The following is a 22,562-nucleotide window of genomic DNA, read 5'->3' on the forward strand; positions in this document are numbered from 1 at the left end:
GAGGTCCTGGCCAACAGTCTACTTTATCTCCACATTTTTACATACCTTTAGGATTGCCAATGATCTAGTTGTCTGGGAGAACTCCTTATCCAAGGTCACCCCTTTGGTATAAAGCACTCTAGGATAATCGTGCCTCATAATGACTCAAATACAAAAGAGGATCCCATATGTCTTGGCACAAATAATAAAAATCAAACTGGACAGACTCGTTTCGATCTCAGGCTAATAAATTACTTCAATTTTTGGAAACATATATTGACACTTCAGTTCCACTCTGGAGCAGAGAAAACTGAGGGCAAAGGGAGGTGGGCTTTGCAGAATCAAATTGGTGAGGTTCTCCTATATGCCATGGGGGTATGTGAATGGCTTATTTAAATAATTCTGTGGAAAGACATGGTAATGATACCCATTATGGCTGATAATAGTCTGTAAAGTATATGCCATACCGTATTGGATGATTTTATACTATACACAACATTATAATACAGTACACAACTACTTCCTTTTGCTGTGCATGAAAAAAGCCACAATGAAATACTAACCAGCTGATCCCAGCAATATATAAAATGACCTAAACATCATGACTACTTGGGATTCAAACCATGGAATGGAAACAATGTTGGTTTTACATCTGAAAAGGAATTAATGTAATGGACCGTTCATAGAATAAATGTCAAAAACTGGAGAATCATCTCAATAAATACAAACAAGCAGTTGACAAAGTTCAACACACCCTCACAAGGAAAACACTCAATTAGCTGTGATAAACTACCTCAAAAAGCTACGTCCGCATGAAATCCGTAATCAAGGAAAAACCCAGAGCTAACAAATACTTGATGGTGAAAAAATAAAAGCTTTCTAAGATCAGAAAAAAAGACAAAAAAAGTTTGCTCTCACCAGTTCATTTCGATGTGGTAATGGAAGGGGTACAATTAGGGCAATTAGGCAAGACTAAAAAATGTTCCAGAGAACAGACATGCGCACCTTCCCAGGCTAACATAGGGAATTGGAGACGGTCATGACATATTTGTGGGGACACACACAAATACCCAAATTCACAGACCCCAGAGATAATGGCCCAGAAATGGCCAGCCCAGGCCCTCTGGATTCCCCTGAAGTTTTCTCTCCCTCCTTAGGACTACCACCTAAGATACATTAGGTATCTTACTTGTAGTTCTGGTCTTCTAGAATGTCAACCTTAAGGAGACAAGGATGTTTGCTCCCTGTCACTCACTGCAGTACCCACTAGAGCGCCTGTTACACTGGAGATTGACCCTTGTTGACTAACTGGCCTCACAGATATTCACACACCCCACCTCATCACAGGAACCATGTCTGCTTGGCTTGATCAGAGCCGAGTGAATTGTTCTCATCTCCTTCCCATGTGACAGAGGGGTGTCATCTGGCCCCCAAACAAACCAACTCCCAAAGGAGGATCCATGTGCCCTTCCTGATGGCCCAGTGACTTCACACTTCCTGAACAGAAACCATACAAGGTCATGTCTAAAAGAACGCTACTCAGGAGCCTCGAGAGGTGAGTTGGGGCCCATGAGAGCTGGAGCTACTGTGGGCCAGCCCCCCGCGCTGCTGTAACTGCATCTAGAAACACACCCCTCATGACGTTACATGTCCTCATTTTGCTTTTCTTTTTAAGATTTACTTGTTTATTTGAGGGCGGGAGGGGCAGAAGGAGAGAGAGAGAATCTCAAGTAGATTTTCTGCTGAGCACAGAGCCCCATGCCAGGCATGATTTCCTATGACCCTGAGAACATAACCCTGAGAGCATGACCTGAGCAGAAACCCAAGTCAGACACTTAACCAACTAAGCCACTCAGGTGCCCCACGTTTTGCTTCTCTGTGGAGGATTCACTGAGGGGAACACAGACTGGTGTCTCCTCCCCCTACTGCCATGTCCTCTGCTGTGTTCTCCTCAGTATGGTATCCATGCCCGCCTGAGGTCTCATCTGTGCGCAGACCTCGCTCAGGTCAGCCATGTTGGCTTGTCCTCACCGAGGCCTTGATGGCTGTCCGTCCTAGTTAACGTCTGCTGGTGGGGAGCGTGGCAGCCTCAGAACCTTAAACTCCAGGTCTCACAGCCACAGAGAGATCACTTTGTGGACTCAGGAAAGCACTAGATGCTGTTGCAAGATGACGTTAAGACATTCCAGAACCCATTTCTGTGTCTTCAAGATATCAGGTGGTGTGGTCTCTGACAAAGGAGGGCACCACCTCCTGCGTCTGGGTGCTTTCGGGAGGGAGGGAATCCGCCGTGTTTCTGCCACTTTTTAGACGTTGGACCCCATTGCATTCTGGGGGCCATGTTTACAAAGGGAAACTTGGGGCTGTGGAGGGTCCGCCAGGGATCTCCATTTCCCACAGACCACCGGCCGGTACTCTGTAGGGTGAGTCCTAGTCCAGAAGAGAGTTGGCCTGGGCCTCGGGAGTTGCCTCCAAACTCACCCTCAGGGAGGCTCTGAAGGAAGGGAACCTGGGCTTAGTTGGCACATGGGCAGCTGAAGCCTCAAGGTGGCCTGTGCCACAAACTCAGGGAGGGAGGTTTAGGGACAGCGGTGCCTGGGACTAGAACAAAGCAGGGTTCTCTTTTTTGACATCACGGGAGGTTTTGAGACTACTGTGAAGCTGCGCTGGTTGGTGCCTAGCTGATGCTTGTGGGGCAGCAGGGGTGACTCTGCTTGAGGGGCCGGTGTCTCCTGACCGTTCCAGGTTCTTCCACAGCTTCACTTCGCAGTCACCTGCAGTTGTGACCAAGAACATTTCTAGAGTAGTACAGGTGTTGCATTAACCCTAAACTTGGGGGGCACCTAAGTGGCTCGGTCGGTTAAGCGTCTGACTCTTGATTGCCGCTGAGGTCATAATCTCAGGGTTGTGAGACTGAGCCCTAGGTGGTGCTCAGCCCTGGGCATGGAGCCCGCTTAAGTCTCTCTCTATCCCTGCCCCTCCTGTCCACCCTTAAAAACACACACACACACACACACACACACACACACACACACACACACATATAACTAAATAGATACGTATGACTTAAACTTGTTTCTCAGCAAGCTGGCCCAGAGAAGGCAAGAAGGTAAGAGATGAGAAACGTAACACCTGGAAATGGCCTCAAGACCAGCTCTCAGGGAACCTGATGTTGATAACCCAAGATTAGATTAGGAAAAACCCAGGCAGCTCCCACCAGCATCCGTTAGCCGCACCCTTGTTTCAGACAACAGCATTCTTAAGTTATGATCTGAGAATCCTGCTGTTTGAGGTGGCACCGGGAGCCTTACGGCTTTCTCACCAGATATGTGTATGACATGCAGGTAGGTGTGTCCCTGGAGGGGTTTCCTATGTCAGGCTGGGTTCCAAGACAGGTCTCTGGTGGCCTCTTCCCCCCTTCTTAGACTACTTCCTACGAAGGACCCCACGTTGGAGGACATACGGCGCACACAGAAATCAAAGTTAGGGTTTTAACACTTTCCTAGCATGTAACAACATGTTTACTATTTTCTATTAATTGCTTTTAGTAAATATACACATGTAATTTAAGAGTAGTTATGTATTTTCACAAATATATAACTGCAACACTCTCAAGATAGAGAACGCTCCATCATCTCAAAAGAACAGTCAATAGGTATTAACAGAAAAATATGTCTAATACACAAATTAGACTTTATATGAATAAAATCTAGAAAAGAGGAGAGTAACACTTCAGAGAACATTCTCAACCATAACAATCTAAATTTGTGGGTACTTAAGGACTTGCAGGAAAATTTTAACCCATGCTGGATCTTTGATGTAGAACTCTGGAGCCAAGTGGAGAAGCCTACTGCTCAGATCCAATGGAAGTCAAGCAGTTGGCGGTGGTTTTGAGATTATTCTTGCTTTCCAGGAAAAAAAAAAAAAAAAGGAATAAGGAAAACAGGCAGGAAGCACGTGTCTGTGAAGGTGTATGCTTCTACCCACCTCTATACAGGTGGCTGAAAAATGTGCCTAGTCCTATTTCACTTCTGAATTCCAAGTTTTATGTAAATTAGGCTTTGGTAAATTCTAACACAAAACCATAAATGCAACAGATTCTAGGAATCTAGTAGTTTGCATGACTGACTCTGACATTAACAGCTTCAAGGAGGGTCATTTCCAACTCTAGATTTATTTTTCTATCTCACACAGGCCTCTATTCTTAATGTAACTCTATACTCCAAGTCCCAGCCATAACCAATGACAAAGAGCAAAGGACAAAAGAAGAAAATAATTCACGAGACTATAATGTATGATGAACTTTACATATTCACAACTGTATGGCAACTATTTAGGAAAACAGAATAAGGCTCTTCAGGCCAATGAGATGGGAGCTTTCTGTTAATAAAGAAATGCAGAATATAGAAATAATGACTAAAGCATACTGAGTACTTGCCCCACAGGAGGACACCAGGGAAAGGAAAATACGAAAGTGTTATTTTTCAACATTCCTTTCCTTACATAATTTTAAATATAAAAATTAAACATATTTGCATATTAGAAATACACTTCAATCACCCATGGACCCAACAGATTTCAAAATAAGAGTTTAAAAATGTTACTAAGGATAAATTTACTTATTAAACTTGGGAACTCTTGTTTTAAAAGTGCCTACATAATTATCTCACTTCAGAATCTGCTTGTAAAAGTAAGTGGAAGTCCACAGTACAGAGAAATACTTTTAAGAATTCTCCTCAATTCTGCCTGGGTGGCTCAGTTGGTTATGCCGCTGTCTCCAGCTCAGGTCATGATCCCAGGGTGCTGGGATCAAGTCCTACATCGGGCTCCTTGCTCAGCGGGGGGCCTGCTTCTCTCTCTGCCTCTGCCTGCCAATCTGCCTGCTTGAGCTCTCTTACTCGCTCTCTCTGACAAATAAATAAATAAAATATTTTTTTCAAAAAGGAATGAAAATCTGATAAAGACCATAGTGTGTATAACATTTATAATTTCTTTAATGTTGTGAATTTTCATAAGTATTTTCCATGAATTCATGTTCACAAAGTTTACCTATATTACTTCTTTCTTTCCCATATAATTTTCACACTACCTTTAAAATATCTGTAAAAAGTTCTTATTTTTTAGTCTATAGTATGAATCCAGGGAATAATCTAACATGATTTTCAGTGTTGTGGGACAAGTGAAGATTTCCTACATTGTTTACCATCAATGAAATTCTCTCTATTGACTTTTCTGGTAAGTTCTGAAGGAAACAGGATAACAGAAGGCTTTCCTACATTCCATACGTTTCTATAATTTCTCTCCAGTGTGCATGAAAGACTAAGCAACAAATGACAGCTTTCTTACATTCCTTACTTCCATAGACTTTGTCTCACATATGAGTTCTTTCATGATTTTGTAAAGAATGAATAAGACTGAAGGCTTTACAACAAATTTTACATCGATAAGGTTTCTCTCCAGTGTGAGTTCTTTCATGTGTTTGTAACGAACTGGGAGAAATAAATGCTTTCTTACATTTCGCACATTTATAAGGACCATCTCCAGTGTGGATCACCATGTGTGATCGAACACCTGACCGAAAAATGAAGCCTTTCCCACATTCCTTACATTCATAAGGCTTTTCTCCAGTGTGAGTTCTTTCATGTTTTTGAACATAATAGTGACTGCTGAAGGCCTTACCACATAGTTTACATTCATAACGTTTATCATCAGTGTGCGATCTCTCATGTTTGCGTAAGTTACTTGAATATCTGAAGATTTTACCGCATTTTGTACATTCATAGGGTTTTTCTGCACTATGTGTCTTTTCATGTATTCGAAAGGACTGGGCACAACTGAAAGCTTTTCCACACTGCTTACATTCATATGGTTTGACTCCAGTGTGAGTTCTTTCATGAATTCGAAAGTAATTGGGACAACTAAAAGCTTTCCCACATTCCTTACACTTATAAGGTTTCTCCCCAGTATGAGTTCTTTCATGATTTCGAAGGGAACTGGGATAACGAAAAGTTTTACCACATCCCTTACATTCATGAGGCTTCCCTGAAGTATGAATTCTTCTGTGTTTTCCAAGGGACCTGGGAGAACTGAAAGCTTTACCACATTCCTTACATTCGTAGGGCTTCACTCCACTGTGTGTCATTTCGTGACTACGACAGTTTTTGGGACACCTGAAGGCTTTCCCACACTCCTTACATTTATAAAGTCCGTCTCCACTTTGCTTGATCATGTCTCTTCGAAATTTGGTAAGAGGATGAAAGGCTTTCCCACTTTCCTTACATTCATAGGGTTTCTCCCCATTATGACTTCTCTCGTGTTTACGTAAATTACTTGAATAACTGAAGGTTTTACCACATTTTGTACATTCCTTGGGCTTTTTTGCACTGTGTATCCTTTCATGGATTCGGAAGGACCTGAGACAACGGAAAGCTTTACCACATTGCTTACAGTCGCTAGGTTTCTCTCCAATATGAGTCCTTTCATGTTTACGTAAGTTACTTGAATAACTGAAGGTTTTGCCACATTTTGTACACTTGTAGGGCTTTTCCCCACTGTGTGCCCTTTCATGAATTTGAAAGTAATTGTGACAAATGAAAGCTTTCCCGCAGTGTTTACATTCATAGGGTCTCTGTCCAGTGTGTGTCCTTTCATGCATTCGGATGGATTGCCGATGCTTGAAGGATTTCCCACATTCCTTACATTTATAAGGCTTCTCTTCACATTCCTGATACTCATATGGTTTGTGTCCAGTGTGAGATCTCAAGTGCTTGTTAAAGGATGAATGACACATGAACACTTGTCCACACAAAGTACATTTACGTAGTTTTATTCTGGTAGGACTTTTCTTCTTCTGATTATGATATGGAATCTAGCTGAAGATTTCTTCATACTGACTACATTCTTTGCTTTTATGGAGTCTTTCTACCATTTGACTGCTGTAAAATATGAGAAGCATATTGTTAATAGGTTATTAATAATCTTATTAATTATGACAGTGACTTTTGTACCATCTTCAAGGAAAATGTTGGTTTTCTGCATATTTTGATTATTTGAAAATGAACATACTGAGAGCTTTACAACAGGCCTCTATCTTAAGTATTATCAAAACAGTAATATTCATAAATGGTATTTCTACATGCAGTTTTCAGATACACCATTTTTCAGAAACTGTACATCTCAGTTACATGTGAGGAAAAAAACTTTTGGTGAAAATATCTTAAGGATCAATGAATTTAAAGCTGGGGTGATTTATTTGCTTGTTTTTAAAATTTCATGACATCTCTAGATTCTTTAATGAAACTCTGTTTTCTCATGTGAATGCTACTCACCTTAGATCTGTCCCATGATTTTCATTCTGATCTTCACTGTCATGGATATCCCATTTTTCCTCTGAACCACAAACTAGAAAAAAGCAGTATAAATTATAAAAATTTATAGAAAAATTGTTAGGATTCTAGGTCCATGATGAGTTGTGACCACAGCAGGTTTATTAATGAAAATATTCCCATCCCATTTTTCTCCCCTGAAATAGCCCTGATGAGCAAGTTACACTGAATCTCTAATTGATTTAGCAAGTAAGAATGGCATCATCCTACCTATTGAGGCCAGGTTCCTGAAGGTTTCCTGCATCACATCTCTGTAGAGTTTCTTCTGGGAGGGATCTAGGAGAGCCCACTCCTTCATGGTGAACTTCACAGTCACATCCTCAAAGGCCACTGAGTCCTGAATAATCCCATATATGTATATAGGATGGGTGAGACAGACCACTGAAGACTTATACTCAATTAATAAGCAGTTTACATATGACTTCCAGAGCCCAAGTGACCTGAGGGGCGAGGGTATTTCTTTCCTTCCTGTTCCAAAGGTGGGACATTGTAAGGATGATAGTGTTTTCTCACTCCTGACACCAAATATGTGGTATTTGTTCCACAGCCACTTCTCCAATTCTATGTCACCAAACAGGTGTCCAACAATTCAATTCTAATCTAAACTACCCAAAATTTAAGTCAGATTCATAGTTTAAGAAGTCAGTCCCACACACTGCCCCTACTTGTATTACCAGCTACAAATGGGGAGCCAAGTTTACTATTTCAGTAGCCAATTACAAATTCACAGATTTCTGCTACACTCTGTCTTATCTGTTAATTTACTGAAATGATTTTGAGAAACTTAGCAAAATACTTTATTTACCATTACCCGTTTACTGTAAAGCATACAACCCAGGAACAGAGAAAAGCTGCAATGCATAGGAAAGTTAAGGCAGTGGTATGGGTAAGGGGAATAGAAAACAGGGTGTGCACAGCTCCTCCCTCGCCATGGAGACACCAACCTCCCAGCACCTGGGTGGACTCACCCTTGCACAGAATTCCGCCTTTAAGAATTCTGATGGAGGTTTCATTACATCGGCACAATTTATTAAATCACTGGCCACTGGTGATTAACCCAATCTCCAGTTCCTGTCCTATACCCAGAAGCTGGGAGCTATAGCTCAACATTCTAAACATTTAATCAAAGCTTGCTATTTTAGGGGGCACCTGGGTGGCTCAGTTGGTTGGGTGTCTGCTTCCGGCTCAGGTCATGATCCCAGAGTCCCAGGATCCCACCCCTCTCGGGCTCCCTGCTCAGCGTGGAGTCTGCTTCTCCCTCTCCATCTGCTCTTTCCTCTGCTCCCTCTTTATCTCTCCCTCTCAAATAATATTTTTTTTAAAAAAGCTTGCTATTTCAGGAATCCAAAACTCCATGATAAAAGCTACCTAGTAAGTGGACAAGAGGTGCCTCATTAGACAAGACACACTCATTCACAATTAATACTGAAGTAATTTCAAGGGATTCAAGAGGATTTTGCTAAGAACTGAGGATACTTACCATACTTCTTTCTTCTTATAGTAGGGCAAGCCCAGGGACAAGGGCCCACTAAAAAGACTGACAGCAAATCACTGAGGTAAGAGAATACCACCCCACTGGCCCCATGTACCTCTACATCAACTGGGAACTTATTTAATGTAAGTGCATGATTTGGAAAAAAAAAAAACATGCTTTCTAGTAACCTCAGGGTGATGTCAAGAATGTCCCCTCTCGCTACACTTAAATGACATTATACTGGAATTCTTAGCTAATACACTCAGACAAGGGCAATAACAAAAGGTAAATAACAAAAAATGAAAGGTAAACATTTGGGGAAGTAAGAAATAAAACTGTCTTTGTATCATGACAAGATTGTCAATTGAGGGGCACCTGGGTGGCTCAGTCGTTAAGCATCTGTCTTTGGCTCAGGTCATGATCCCAGTGTCCTGGGATCGAGCCGCACATCAGGCTCCCTCTTCAGCAGGAATCTTGCTTCTCCCTCTCCCACTCCCCCTGCTTGTGTTCCCTTTCTCGCTGTCTCTCTCTCTCTGTTAAATAAATAAAATCTTTAATAAAAAAGATTGTCAATTGAGAAAATGAAAAAAATTCCAAATAACAAAGAAAACCCCACGAACCAAGAGCAAAAATAAAAGATAAAAAGCTAAGGGAGCCTGGGTGGCTCAGCTGACTGAGCATCCATCCAACTTTTGGGTCACGGGATCAGGCCCATGGGGCTCCACTCCCAGCACGGAGCCTGCTTTTCTCCCTCTGCCCTTCCCCTCCCCTTGCTTTCTCTCTCTCTCTCTCTCTCTAAAATAAATAAATCAGGGCGCCTGGGTGGCTCAGTGGGTTAAGCCTCTACCTGTCGCAGAGGCTCTCTGCTCAGCGGGGAGCCTGCTTCCCTCTCTGTCTCTGCCTGCCTCTCTGCCTGCTTGTGATCTCTCTCTCTGTCAAATGAATAAATAAAATCTTTTTTAAAAATAAAAAATAAATCTTTTTTAAAAATAATTTTAAAAGTTAAGGGGCACCTAGGTGGCTCAGTTGGTTAGGTGTCTGCCTTCAGCCTGGGTTGTGATCCCAGCATCCTGAGATCAAGCTTTGCATCAGGGTGCCTGCTCAGCAGGAAGTCTGCTTCTCCCTCTCCCTCTGCATCTTCCCCCAACTTTTGCTCTCTCACATGTGCATTATCTCTCTCAAATAAATAAATAAAATTTTTTTTAAAGAAAGTGAATATTTGGGTGCCTGGCTGACTCAGTTAATAGAGCGTACAACACTTAATCTTAGGTCGTGAGTTCAAGCCGCACACTGGGCATGGGGCCTACTTTAAAAAAAGAATAAATATGTAAAAAGTTGGGGTGCCTGAGTGACTCAGTTGGTTAAATGTCTGCCTTTGGCTCAGGTCATGACCCCAAGGTCCTGGGATCAAGCCCTATATCCATCTCATTGTTCAGTGGGGGCCTGCTTCTCCCTCTCCCCTGGCCTGCCACTTGCCCGGCTTGTGCATGCTCTCTCTCTCTCCCTCTCAAATGAATGAATAAAATCTTTAGAAAAATTATATGAAGTTAATATAGAAAGGCAATTGCTTTCCAGAAATCTACACAAATACAGTGAACTCATCTTTAACAAAGAACCAAAGGTAACTCAATGGAAACAGTTTTTCCAAGAAATAATGCCAAAAGAACTAGACATCCACATGCAAAAAAAAAATTTTTTTAATCTACAGAATTTATACCTTTCACAAAAGTTAACTCAAATTTGATCATAGATCTTAGTACAAATTGTTCATTTCAACACTCCTAAAAGATAAGACAGTTGAAAATCCTGGTGATGTGGTGTTTGGTGACTAATTTTCTTAAAAAAAACAACAACAAACGTTTTCATTACAGTGAAAAACTACTCAGTGAAACTCAGTGGTATGGGTAAGGGGAATAGAAAACAGGGTGTGCACAGCTCCTCCCTCGCCATGGACACACCAACCTCCCAGCACCTGGGTGGACTCACCCTTGCACAGAATTCCGCCTTTAAGAATTCTGATGGAGGTGAAACAGAAGTTAACAGAATGAAAACACAAGCCATAGTCTGGCAGAAAATCTTTCAAAATCACTTATCTGATAAAGGACTGGCATTGAACACAAGCAAAATATTCTTAAAATGCCAACAAATGGAAAACAATCCAAATGAAGAGGGGAAAATATCTAAACACATCCCTCGTCAGTGATATATAGACAGTAAATAAGCACATGAAAACAATTTCAAAATCTTATTTCATTAGGAAGTTGCACATAAAAAGAACAATGAGAGGGGCACCTGGGTGGCTCAGTGGGTTAAGCCTCTGCCTTTGGCATGGGTCATGATCCCAGGGTCCTGGGATCGAGTCCTGCATTGGGCTCTCTGCTCAGCGGGGAGCCTGCTTCCCCCTCCCTCTCTCTGCCTGCCTCTCTGCCTACTTGTGATCTTTGTATGTCAAATAATTAATAAAAATCTTTAAAAAAATTTTTTTACTCTCGCTCCCTCTCTCTCTCTGACAAATAAATAAAATCTTAAAAAAAATTTTTTTAATAAAAATTTTAAAAAGAACAATGAGTTGCTTGTTACAATGGCTAAACATCATGAGAACATCAAACCAACTTCATTGCTGGTGGAAATGGAAAATGGTGAACCTACATTGGAAGAAAGGCAGTTTTTTAACACTAAGCCTACATTTACCATACTATGCAGCAATTATGTGTTTCAAATGAACACAAATGAATTTAAAACTTATGTTCATAAAAATCCTACATGTGAATGTTTACAGGAGCTTTATGCACACTTGTCATTACTTACATGGAACCAAGACAATTTCAATAGGTGAGCTGATTAAAAAAAATATCACTGGTATATCCACTGGATGAAATATTTTACAGTGATGAGAGAAATCGGATTATCAAACGAAAAGACTCGAGGACAGTTAAAAATCATATTCTTAAGTGAAAGAAAACTACATAACAAGGCTACACACTATGATTCCAATCATAGGGCATTTCCCAGAAAAGAGAAAATTAAAAGGCATCAAAAGATCTTTGGTTACTTGGGTTTTGGGGTGGGAGGGAGGGGTGAATGACCAGGTAGAGAACAGGAGATTTTCAAGAGAGTGAAAGTATTCTATAGGATACAAAAATGACAGACGGGGTGCCTGGGTGGCTCAGTGGGTTAAGCCTCTGCCTTTGGCCTGAGTTATGATCTCAGGGTTCTGGGATGGAGCCTCACATCAGGTTCTCTGCTCAGCAGGGAGCCTGCTTCCCCCACCCTGACCTGTTGCTGCTCTGCCTACTTGTGATCTCTCTCTCTCTCTGTCAAATAAATAAATAAAATCTTGAAAAAAAAATGACAGAGACATGTCATTTCACATTAGCTGAGGTCCTGAGATTATACAACACAGAGTCAACCTTAATGTATGGACTTCATGCACTAAAGTTGGTTCAACAAATGTAACAAATGTATTACAACAATACAAGATATAAAATATAGGACAAACTGTGTCCAAGCAGAGGGATTTTGGGGGAAGTCTCTGTACTTTCCGATTAAATTTTCTGTAAACCTAACTTCTCTTAAAAAAAAAAGTCTACTAGGAAAAGAAAAAGAGACACATTAATATTCACACCTAATAACTGACCCATGTGAGGCACAGACCATCTTTCATTCAATGTATTTCAACTTATTTCAGTAAGCCATTATGGTGCTTTATGAAGTCTGCACCCTGAGACTTGGAAGAGAGGAGAAACTTCCAGTGAATGCCTGTGAGAATGCCCCAGCAGTGTATTTTGAGAAGTGAAATGAGTGCCTTTGTTACTATCGGTAACATCTGGACTTAGACATCGATTACATGGCTCCTGGCAAGGCCTTGTGTTCTGGCCTTAATATACATATAGACAAGTGTTACTTTTATTTATACTGGGGATAGTGGAGACATAGGATTCCTAGAGTCCTTTCACCCCAGTAGGGCAACTCAGAGAGTCACTCCAGACTAGTGAACAGGTGAAGATGGTGTCAACTGTCAACTGGTGCTAAGATCACTGATTGATGTACAGTAAGTTGTGATGACCCTCTGGTCTGATCTAATTCAGACATAAGAAGCAGCAGTTCTGCCTAAACTCCATTACGCACAAACATAGTGATGTCATACCTAAAGTCTATGAACTCCCATTGCTTTGCACTCAGATACTCCTATGGAGCTCCCCAGAGAGCCCAGGGGTCTGGGAAAGGGAGGCATCTTCCTCCAACACCATGGCATCTTGCAAAAGACTGCAAAAGAGGGCCATGCTCTCCTGTACCTGGCTATCCCAAAGGTCCACGGTTTGCCCCATGTCTCAAGCTGGTCAAAGAGCAGCCTTTTTCAAGGCCATCATGGTAAGTCCAGAAGGCATGAAAGGAGGTCACGGAAGCAGTCAAACGAAGAAGGCTGCGGACACTACCGGGGCCGGTTCAGTGGCAGTTTCAAGAATCTCCAGCCTTTTGAGGTACCAGTACCCACTGTAAGAGCATAAATGAGTTCAAGTAAAATTTGTAAACAAGAAATATGTTTCCTCTGGAACATAGTAGATGTGAGTGCTGCTGGGAGAAGAGCTATTTCCTTGTGATATTAGAGAGGGGAGGTGTCACATTATCAAACAAGGTCCAGTAAAATAACAAGGTTGACCAGGCCTCACATTCACGCATGACAATGCCCCATCCACATTTTGCTAGCTCCTTTTCTCAATGTTTGCCTCCCTAGTATGTCCTCAGGGGAGGAGATCATTAATGGGGCACCTGTGTTCTTGGAGAAACCCAGATGCAGTTCAGATGACTGTTTGGGAGGGCAAAACTGTTGATGATCCATGAGGATAACCCAGAAAAGGTGTACTGTGTCCCTTCAAGATAAAAGCCACTGCCGCTGTGAGGCTGTTGAGATAAGCACCAACCAGAACAGATCCCACCCAATCTGGGACAGCAGGGTATTAACCCTATTGTTGATTGGTTGAATCAATAATTTCCCTAAAGTTGGGGACTGAGTATAGAGGTCCATTGGGCATGACCACAGTTACAGTTACACAGTTGTGGCAATCGACTGTGAGGTGTCATTCAGTTGTTCCAGGTAAGAATAAGTCAAATTCAGCTTTTCACCAAAGGAGAAGCACTGGGAATAATCAACCCTTCACTGAACAGGTTTTGTAAATGGTTTCGATCCTTCAAGGGCCATATGAACTATTGTTAGAGGGTACAGTGCAAGAGGTCTCATTTTTGTGAAGACAACTTGTAAGTGACAAGGACAAACATCAGTAAGAATAATATACACTTGCAACCGCTTCTTGGATATAGGAGGCTCGAGAAATGATCAAAACTCTGTATTTGGGAGTGGCTGGGCTTAATAGTGCTGGAAGGAACTCAGATCCGTTCACGGTGATTTTATTAAGTTACACTCCCTATCTTACAAATTTATTTTATTTTATTTTATTTTCTAAAGATTTTATCTTATTTATTTGACAGAGAGAGAGATCACAAGTAGGCAGAGGGACAGGCAAAGAGAGAGAGGAGGAAGCAGGGAGCCTGATGCAGGGTTCAATCCTAGGATCCTGGGATCATGACCGAGCCGAAGCCAGAGGCTTAACCCAATGAGCCACCCAGGTGCCCCAATTTATTGTAAATATATATATAAACTTGGGGCGCCTGGGTGGCTCAGTCACTTGAGCATCTGACTCTTGGTTTTGGCTCAGATCATGATCTCATGGTCCTTAGCTCTAGCCCCACATCAAGTTCTGTGCTCAGTGTGAAGCTGGTTTGTCCCTCTCCCTCCACTCCTTCCCTCTCCCTCTCTCTCTCTCTGGAATAAATAAAATCGTTAAATATATATACATATATATGTATATATATATATATATATATATATATATATATGAACTCATGTATGTATATATGTATATGAATTTATGTATATTATAGTATTTAACAGTCTTGGTTTCATTTTAACTTTGTAACAGGAAATCATTTTAAGATATAATTCCTTTAAACACTAGAGGTTACAAAAAAAAAACACTAGAGGTTACAAAAATGTAAACCATTTGTATGGTTTCTGAAAATTTTCAAATGTCTAATTAGCAGGACATGGGGCACCCTAGTTTGTCCATTCCCTAGATCACACGCAGGGTATTTTCCAGAAATAAGTACCATATTACTTACATTAGGGGTTTGAGTTGAGCACCTTACATGCACTGGGTTTTCAAATATTTACCTAAACTTTGGGCAGTTTTTCTTACATCAATTAAAACAGGAATTCAATTGCTTTAGCCTGTTGAATGTCAGTATTCTCTAGGGGCATGGACATGCTCTAACTGATCCAAAAATGAAAAATGACCTTAAGAAAAGTTGACTGAGTGCCTCTCATGTCTTGAAGTTCTCCTGTCTAAAGAGAACACAAATTCTATCTAGTTCCACAATTTTCTTGCTTTCCCACTGTATCTCTCAATCAACTCACAATTCCAGAGCCCAAGTGCTTAAAGAAACTAGAGCCAAAGGGCTGTACTATTTAATCACTAAAGGAATCATATAAGGATCCACATATATGAGCGGCCTGCTTCCCACGGGACAGAAGGAAAGCCACATTCAGAAAGTTCCACATTCTAGGGGCACCTGGCTGACTCAGTGGGTAGAGTATGTGACTCCTGATCTTGGGATGGTGAGCTCAAGCCCCACCTTGGGCGTAGAGCTTACTTTAAAAAAAAAAAAATCCCAATTCTAGACTCTCCTGGTGGAGACAGAAGCCCTGGAATGGGTCAGTATATGGAAGCAATGATAATAGACACGTGAGCAGCCACAGGAATGAACTCTGGGACTTCACACACATGCAGGGGAGGCGATCCGGGAAGAAAAACTGGGCATTATGTACTTCCCCTTGAAAGCTCAAGAGGGTCAGAGTTTAGAGACACCATCCTGAGGACTCTGCCTGCCACTGACATTGCTTTGCACCACCAGTGATATCTTAAATGACATAAACTCAATGTCTGAACAATGCAGCAAATCACTCAAACCAGTGTTTATGTGGAAAGGAAGAGGAAAAAAAAAATGTAGGGCACTTTACTGGCTCAGTAAGAAACCTCACAAGTATGGACTGCAGTCACAAAAATAAATAAATAATAAGATGTTAATTATTAACAGAACAATTTGTTTTATAAACTACTAATCATAGTCGAACACTATAGGTCTGCAAGTCTAAGCCTTGGAAATCTATTTGAACTCATTCCAAATTAAAGAACAGACCTCAGAGTATCAGGAACACACTCAAGGGAGGAAAAAAGTAAAAAAGAATAATACCTGCAGGGTAACACTAGAATTTTTTTTTTCCTGAACTCACCCCTTTCTTGAGTCTGAAAATATTTTAGTTTTTCACAATGTATGGATTAAATAAATTTTTATTCACTGAAAAATCTGAGACTAAAGTTCATTGAATAAATCGCTTAAAGGTGATAAACTGAGGGACATCTGGGTGGCTCAGACAGTTAAACATCTGCCTTTGGCTGGGGATGATCCCGGGGTCCTGGGATCCAGCCCCACATCGGGCTCCCAGCTCCACGGGGGAGCCTGCTTCTCCGTCTGCCTACTGCTCGGCCTGCTTCTGTTCTCTCTCTCTCTCTCTCTGTCAAATTAAAAAAAAAAAAAAAAAAAAAAAAAAAAGTGACAAACCGAGGGAAGGATCGTGACCAGGACAGGTCACCCAGGAAAGTTTCAAAGAGGAACCTCCAGCAGAAGGACTTCCCATAGGATGGCTATACCTAGGAACGACCCTGGAAGGAGGGGCACAAGGATCTCATACAACGTTGTTCCAGGTCATTATTCGCTATTTTTCTCTTCCGTAAAATATCCAGGAACAAAAACTAAGCCCGTTTAAAAGCGCCATCCACCGAGAGCAGGAAAAAAATGATAAATAATTGAAATACTGGGTCTGTTTGAAATGCACCATGAAGGACGAATAGCTAGTTCCTAGTGACGCTGTGAACTGGAAATGGTAAGTGGGCCAAGAGGAATCTGGAAATTTACGCAACGACTGCCAGTCCTAGGGAGAGCTGGGCGTTGGGTGGAGGGGGGCGCAGGTGCCGCGACAGGATCGTGGATTTCCCACAATTTGGGGAAACTCAGGAGAAACGAGGTCCCTTCTGAAAAGAAAGGAAGGGCTGAGGACCCCACAGGCCATGGCACCTCCCGAGCACGAACTCCAGGGAGCCAGTCACGATCGTCCCCAGTCACCGGGGGTCACCGCACAACGTGGAGAGACGCGGAGCTGCGGGCGCAGAGCCGTCCCCAGGGCGGAAGTTGCCGGGCGCAGGGACCGGACAGGACGCCGGGGTCTCGGCTGCGGGCCCAGGCCCCAGGCCGCGCGCGGGAGGGGACTGAGGTCCGAGCGACGCCACGGACCGACTCGAGTCGCAGACCTCAGAGTTCTCCGCAGGGAGGCCAGCTCGCGCCCCGCGCCGTCTCCGGGCTGTTCCACCCGGTACTCCGCCCCCCTGTCTGGAAGCCCCGGCCGGCACACTCACCATCTCTAGCTTTCCGGGGTCTCCCGGCGTTCTGCCTACGATTTCGAGGAAGGGACAGGTCTAAGAAAGACAGAAACCCGGGAAGGGCGACCTGGAAGCTCTAAGGACAGGGACCCCCCCCCCCACCCGATCCCAACAATGGCGGGGGCCAGAACCTCCCGCGGAGTGACTGCGGAGTATCGCCCCGCCCACCTGCCCTGACGTCTCCCCTGATTGGACAGGTAGCGAGGCCCACAACCCGCTCCCACGGGAGTGACAGCTGGCCAGAGGGGAGATGTCTGGGGGACCGCGGCGGAAACTCGTTCTCTCCCGGGATTTTTACTTAGGAGGGTAATGCGGACCGTCCACTCGTGGAACTTGACGCTTCTTTACAAATACAGACCCTTAGGAGTCACCTGGCTCCATTTTGATGTTTGATGATTTGAAAGCGTTGGGTCTTCCACCCAACACTTTCCCATCCTTACTTCACAGTTTTAAAAATCCTATTGCCCCCCCCCCCTCCCAAATCCTATTGCCTTCCAAGCACCACGCTGTGGTGGGAAGTTAGAACCCCAGGCCCAGGTGGGTGCAGGAACTTTTCTAAAACCAATCACAAGTTGTAAACTGTATTGACTAAATTCTCTGGTATATGTTTTATACTGAAAACACATTTATTTTAGATCACTGTTTGAATGTATCCTGAGAGAACTGTGCTAGATAAAAGTTATAAAACCTATACGGTAATTCGATTACTGTTTGGACTCAAATAACAAGAAACAAGAAAAGGTTACGTAAATATGGGATGTTGTTTGAAAGCATTAATTAATGCTTAAGAGATTGGATTGCAAAACTCTTTTTTTTTTTAAAAGATTTTATTTATTTATTTAACAGAGAGAAATCACAAGTAGGCAGAGAGGCAGGCAGAGAGAGAGAGGAGGAAGCAGGCTCCCTGCCGAGCAGAGAGCCCGACGCGGGACTCGATCCCAGGACCCTGAGATCACGACCTGAGCCGAAGGCAGCGGCTTAACCCACTGAGCCACCCAGGCGCCCCTGGATTGAAAAACTCTTAAAGCATTTTCCACTTATTTGAGGAACTTTGGGGGGAGCATTTCTTTTTTTTTATCATTTTACTTTATGTTATTTTTCATCATGATAAATATACTCTTTTATCCCCATCCCCTGTTTCCCCCATGCCCTCACCCATCTCCCCTCTGGTAACCATCAATTTGTTCTTAATACTAAAGAGTCTGTTTCTTGGTTTGTCTTTCTCTCTCTTTTTCCTTTGCTTGTTTGTTTTATTTCTTAAATTCCGCATATAAATGAAATCATATGGTATTTGTCTTTCTCTGACTGACTTATTTCACTTAGCATTATACTCTCTAGTTCCATCTATGTTGTTGTAAATGGCAAGAGCTCGTTCTTTTTATGGCTGAGTAATATTCCGTTACATATATAGATAGATAGATAGATAGATACCACTTCTTTATCAATTTGTTTATTGATGGACACTGCTTCCAGAGTTTCACTATTATAAATAATGCTGCATAAACATAGAGGTGCAGGGGCGCCTGGGTGGCTCAGTGGGTTAAGCCTCTGCCTTCGGCTCAGGTCATAATCTCAGGGTCCTGGGATCGAGCCCTGCATTGGGCTCTCTGCTCGGCGGGGAGGCTGCTTCCTCCTCTCTCTCTGCCTGTCTCTCTGCCTAGTTGTGATCTCTGTCTGTCAAATAAATAAAATATTAAAAAAAAAAACATAGAGGTGCATGTACTCCTTTGAATTAGTGTTTTTGTATTTGGGGGTAAATACCCAGTAGTGTGACTCCTGGATTGTATGGTAGTTCTCTTTAATTTTTGAGGAACATCCATATTGTTTTCCAGAATACATGCAAGTCAGGGAGGGAGGGCAGAAGAAGAGGGAAAGAGAGAATCCTAAGCAGACTCCAGGCCAAGTGTGAAGCCTGACATGGGGCTCAATCTCATGACCTTGAGATCATGACCTGAGCTGTAATCAAGAGGCAGATGCTCAACTAATTGAGCCACCCAGGTGTCCCTCTATATTTTGATACAAGTACTTTTCAGTTATATTATTTGCAAAATTTTCTTTCATTCTATGGGTTGTGTGTTCATTCTCTTAAACTTTTTACTTCTCATGGTGGTAATATACACATTCTATAAATAATCTTACCCATTTTTAAGTGTAGATAGAGTTCAGTAGTGTGAGCCACACTGACTGTGAAACCAGTCTGCAGAACTGTTTTCATCTTGCAAAACTGAAACTCTATACATATTAAACAACAAATCCCCACTGCCCTGAGAACCACTATTCTTCTCTTTGTCTCTGTGAATTTGATTACTCCAGGCACCTCATATAAGTGGAATCATACAGTTTTTGTCTTTTTTTGACTGGCTTGTTTCACTTATGTCCTCAGGGGTTACCCGTGGTGTAGCATGTGTCAGAATTTCACTTCTTTTAAAGCTGAGTAGTATTTTGCTGTGTGTGTATACCATATTTTGTTTACCCATTCATCTCTGATGGACACTTGGGTTGCTTCCACCTTATGGCTACTGTAAATAATGCTCTTGCAAACACAGGTGGACAAATATGTTTGAGTCCATGTTTTGAATTCTTTCGGGTATACACTCAGAAATGGGATTGCTGGATCATGTGACAACAATCTGTATATTACCAAAAACAAAAAAAAAAAACAAAAACCTGCCAAACTATTTTCCTATTTTCCACAATGCCAGCATGGAGTTACATTCCTCCCAGAAGAGTATAACTAGAAACAAATGAGAATGGAGAGAATACTTCACGCTCATTTTGTGAACCCACAAAACTTATCCAGCAATATATAATATTCTATACCATGACTAAGTAGGATACAATCCAAGGATGAAAGCCTGGGTTAATATCTCAAAATCTGTTAATGAAATAATGAGAAGAACATCGATACAGTAAGAAACAAAATAGCAGGGGCTCCTGGGTAGCTCAGTGGGTTGAAGCCTCTGCCTTCAGCTTGGGTCTTGATCCCAGGGTCCTAGGATGGAGCCCCGCATCGGGCTCTCTGCTCGGCGGGGAGCCTGCTTCCTCCTCTCTCTCTCTGCCTGCCTCTCAGCCTACTTGTGTTCTCTGCCTGTCAAATAAATAAATAAAATCTTAAAAAAAAAAAAAAAGAAACAAAATAGCAAGATCTCAGTTGCCTCAGAGAAAATGACAAAATTCAATATGCTTGTGTGATTAAACCACTCAGCATATCAGGTGTAAAAGGAAATTAACTAAGCTCATTAAGAGCATCTATGGAGGGGCACCCGGGTGGCTCGGTCATTAAGCGTCTATGCCTTCGGCTCAGGTCATGATCCCAGGGCCCTGGGATCGGGCCCCACATCGGGCTCCCTGCCCTGCAGGAAGCCTGTTTCTCCCTCTCCCACTCCCCCTGCTTGTGTTCCCTCTCTCCCTGTGTCTCTCCCTGTCAAATAAATAAATAAACAAAATCTTTAAAAAAAAAAAAAAAAGAGTATCTATGGAAAACCCAAACTAGTATTGTTTTGGGTTGTGAAAAGCTGGATGCATTCCCCTGAAGTAAGGAACAAAGCAAAGATATCTGCTCTTGCCATTTATATTCCGGATGCACCATCTATTTTAGCTAAAACAGCTAAAACTATTATGCAGGAAAAGGAAACAAAACACATTAAGGTTAGTTAGGACGTAAAACTATACCACCTCCCCACTGAGGTATCTTGTTTCTAGAAAATTCTAAAAAATCCACTAAAAAAACAACCCTCCTAAAACTAATAATTTAGGGGTGCCTAGTTGGTTCAGTTTGGTAGAGCAGGGGACTCTTGATCTTGGGTTGTAAGTTCAAGCCCTGTATTGGGTGTAGAGATTACTTAAAAATGAAATCTTTTTTTTTTTTAAGATTTTATTTACTTATTTGACAGAGAGAGATCACAAGTAGGCAGAGAGGCAGGCAGAGAGAGAGAGGAGGAAGCAGGCTCCCCGCCGAGCAGAGAGCCCGATGCGAGATTCGATCCCAGGACCCCGAGATCATGACCTGAGCCGAAGGCAGTGGCTTAACCCACTGAGCCACCCAGGTCCCCAGGATCTAGCCACCTGTCAGCTCCCTGCTGCTCCGTCTCCCTCTGCCACTCCCCCTGCTTATACTCACTCTCTCGCTCTCTCTCAAATAAATAAAATCCTTTAAAAAAAGGAATAGTCTGATAATAAAATTAATAAATGCATTTACAATGAAATCAGAAGGAATAAAATACTTAGGGATAATTTAGCAAAAAAAGTCCAAAATGAATATTCAGAAAACTAAAACATAAACAAAAGAAATTAATGAATATGTAAATAAATGGGAAAGTGAATCAGAAAACTTAATATTGTTGAAATAGTGCTAGCCCCCTAAATGATCTAGAGACTTGGCACAATACCTATCATGATCCCTTATTTCCCTTTATATAAATTGGCAAGATGGTTTTTTAAATTATATGGAATTGCAAAAGAACCAGAATCGCCAAAGTACTCTTGAAAAAGAAAAACAAAGTGGTGGGACTAACATTTCTTGATTTTACAACTTTGTAATATGCAGTAGTAATCAAGAGAATGTGGTACTAGGGCGCCCGGGTGGCTCAGTCATTCAATCAAAGTCTGCCTTTGGCTAAGGTCATGATCCTAGGGCCCTGGGATTTAAACCCACATCAGGCTCTCTGCTCACTGGGGAGCCTGCTTCTTCCCTCTCACTCTGCCTGCTACTCCCCCTACTTGTGCTCTCTCACTCTGTCAAACAAATAAAATCTTTTTAAAAAGAGAGAGAATGTGGTATTGACGGTAGATTAAGATTTGAGAAATAGGGGTGCCTGGATGGTTTAGTTGTTTAAATTTCTGCCTTGAGCTCAGTTCCGGATCTCAGGGTCCTGGGATTGAGCCCCGTATCAGCCTCCCTGTTCAGTGAGGAGTCTGTTTCTCCCTCTCCCTCTCCACTTCCCCATCTTCTCTCTCTCTCAAATAAATTAATAAAATCTTTTAAAAATATATTTGAGAAATAAACCCACACATCTGTAGTCAACTGATTTTGGGGAGGGTACTAAGAATAGGACAAGAATATTCTTTTCAAGGGTGCCTGGGTGGCTTAATCAATTTAGTGTCTGACTCCTGATTTCAGCTCACGTCATGATCTCAGGGTTGTGAGTTCGGCCCTGTGTCAGGCTCTGTGCT

General features: G+C 42.3%; 2 protein-coding genes across 2 annotated transcripts in view; both read right to left on the reverse strand.

The window, feature by feature from the left end:
* MAN2B1 (mannosidase alpha class 2B member 1) overlaps positions 1 to 22,562 on the reverse strand; it is a 135,673-nt gene that overhangs the window by 44,762 nt on the left and 68,349 nt on the right. The gene's annotated exons all lie outside the window — the stretch shown is intronic.
* On the reverse strand, positions 4,616 to 17,579 carry LOC131823572 (zinc finger protein 709-like). Its single transcript, XM_059160077.1, has 5 exons — positions 17,367 to 17,579; positions 13,134 to 13,332; positions 7,575 to 7,701; positions 7,308 to 7,380; positions 4,616 to 6,914 (listed from the first exon to the last, which is right to left on the reverse strand). The coding sequence occupies exon 5, from the start codon at positions 6,767 to 6,769 to the stop codon at positions 5,351 to 5,353; it is 1,419 nt and encodes a 472-aa protein (XP_059016060.1). The 5' UTR covers positions 6,770 to 6,914; positions 7,308 to 7,380; positions 7,575 to 7,701; positions 13,134 to 13,332; positions 17,367 to 17,579; the 3' UTR covers positions 4,616 to 5,350.

The sequence above is a fragment of the Mustela lutreola genome, chromosome 2, assembly GCF_030435805.1.
Source record: "Mustela lutreola isolate mMusLut2 chromosome 2, mMusLut2.pri, whole genome shotgun sequence".
In the NCBI taxonomy this organism is placed as follows: domain Eukaryota; kingdom Metazoa; phylum Chordata; class Mammalia; order Carnivora; family Mustelidae; genus Mustela; species Mustela lutreola.

Bases quoted from the DNA above. Each gene is read 5' to 3' on its own strand.
- LOC131823572 (XM_059160077.1), bottom strand. From the start codon at position 6,769: ATGTGTCATTCATCCTTTAACAAGCACTTGAGATCTCACACTGGACAC.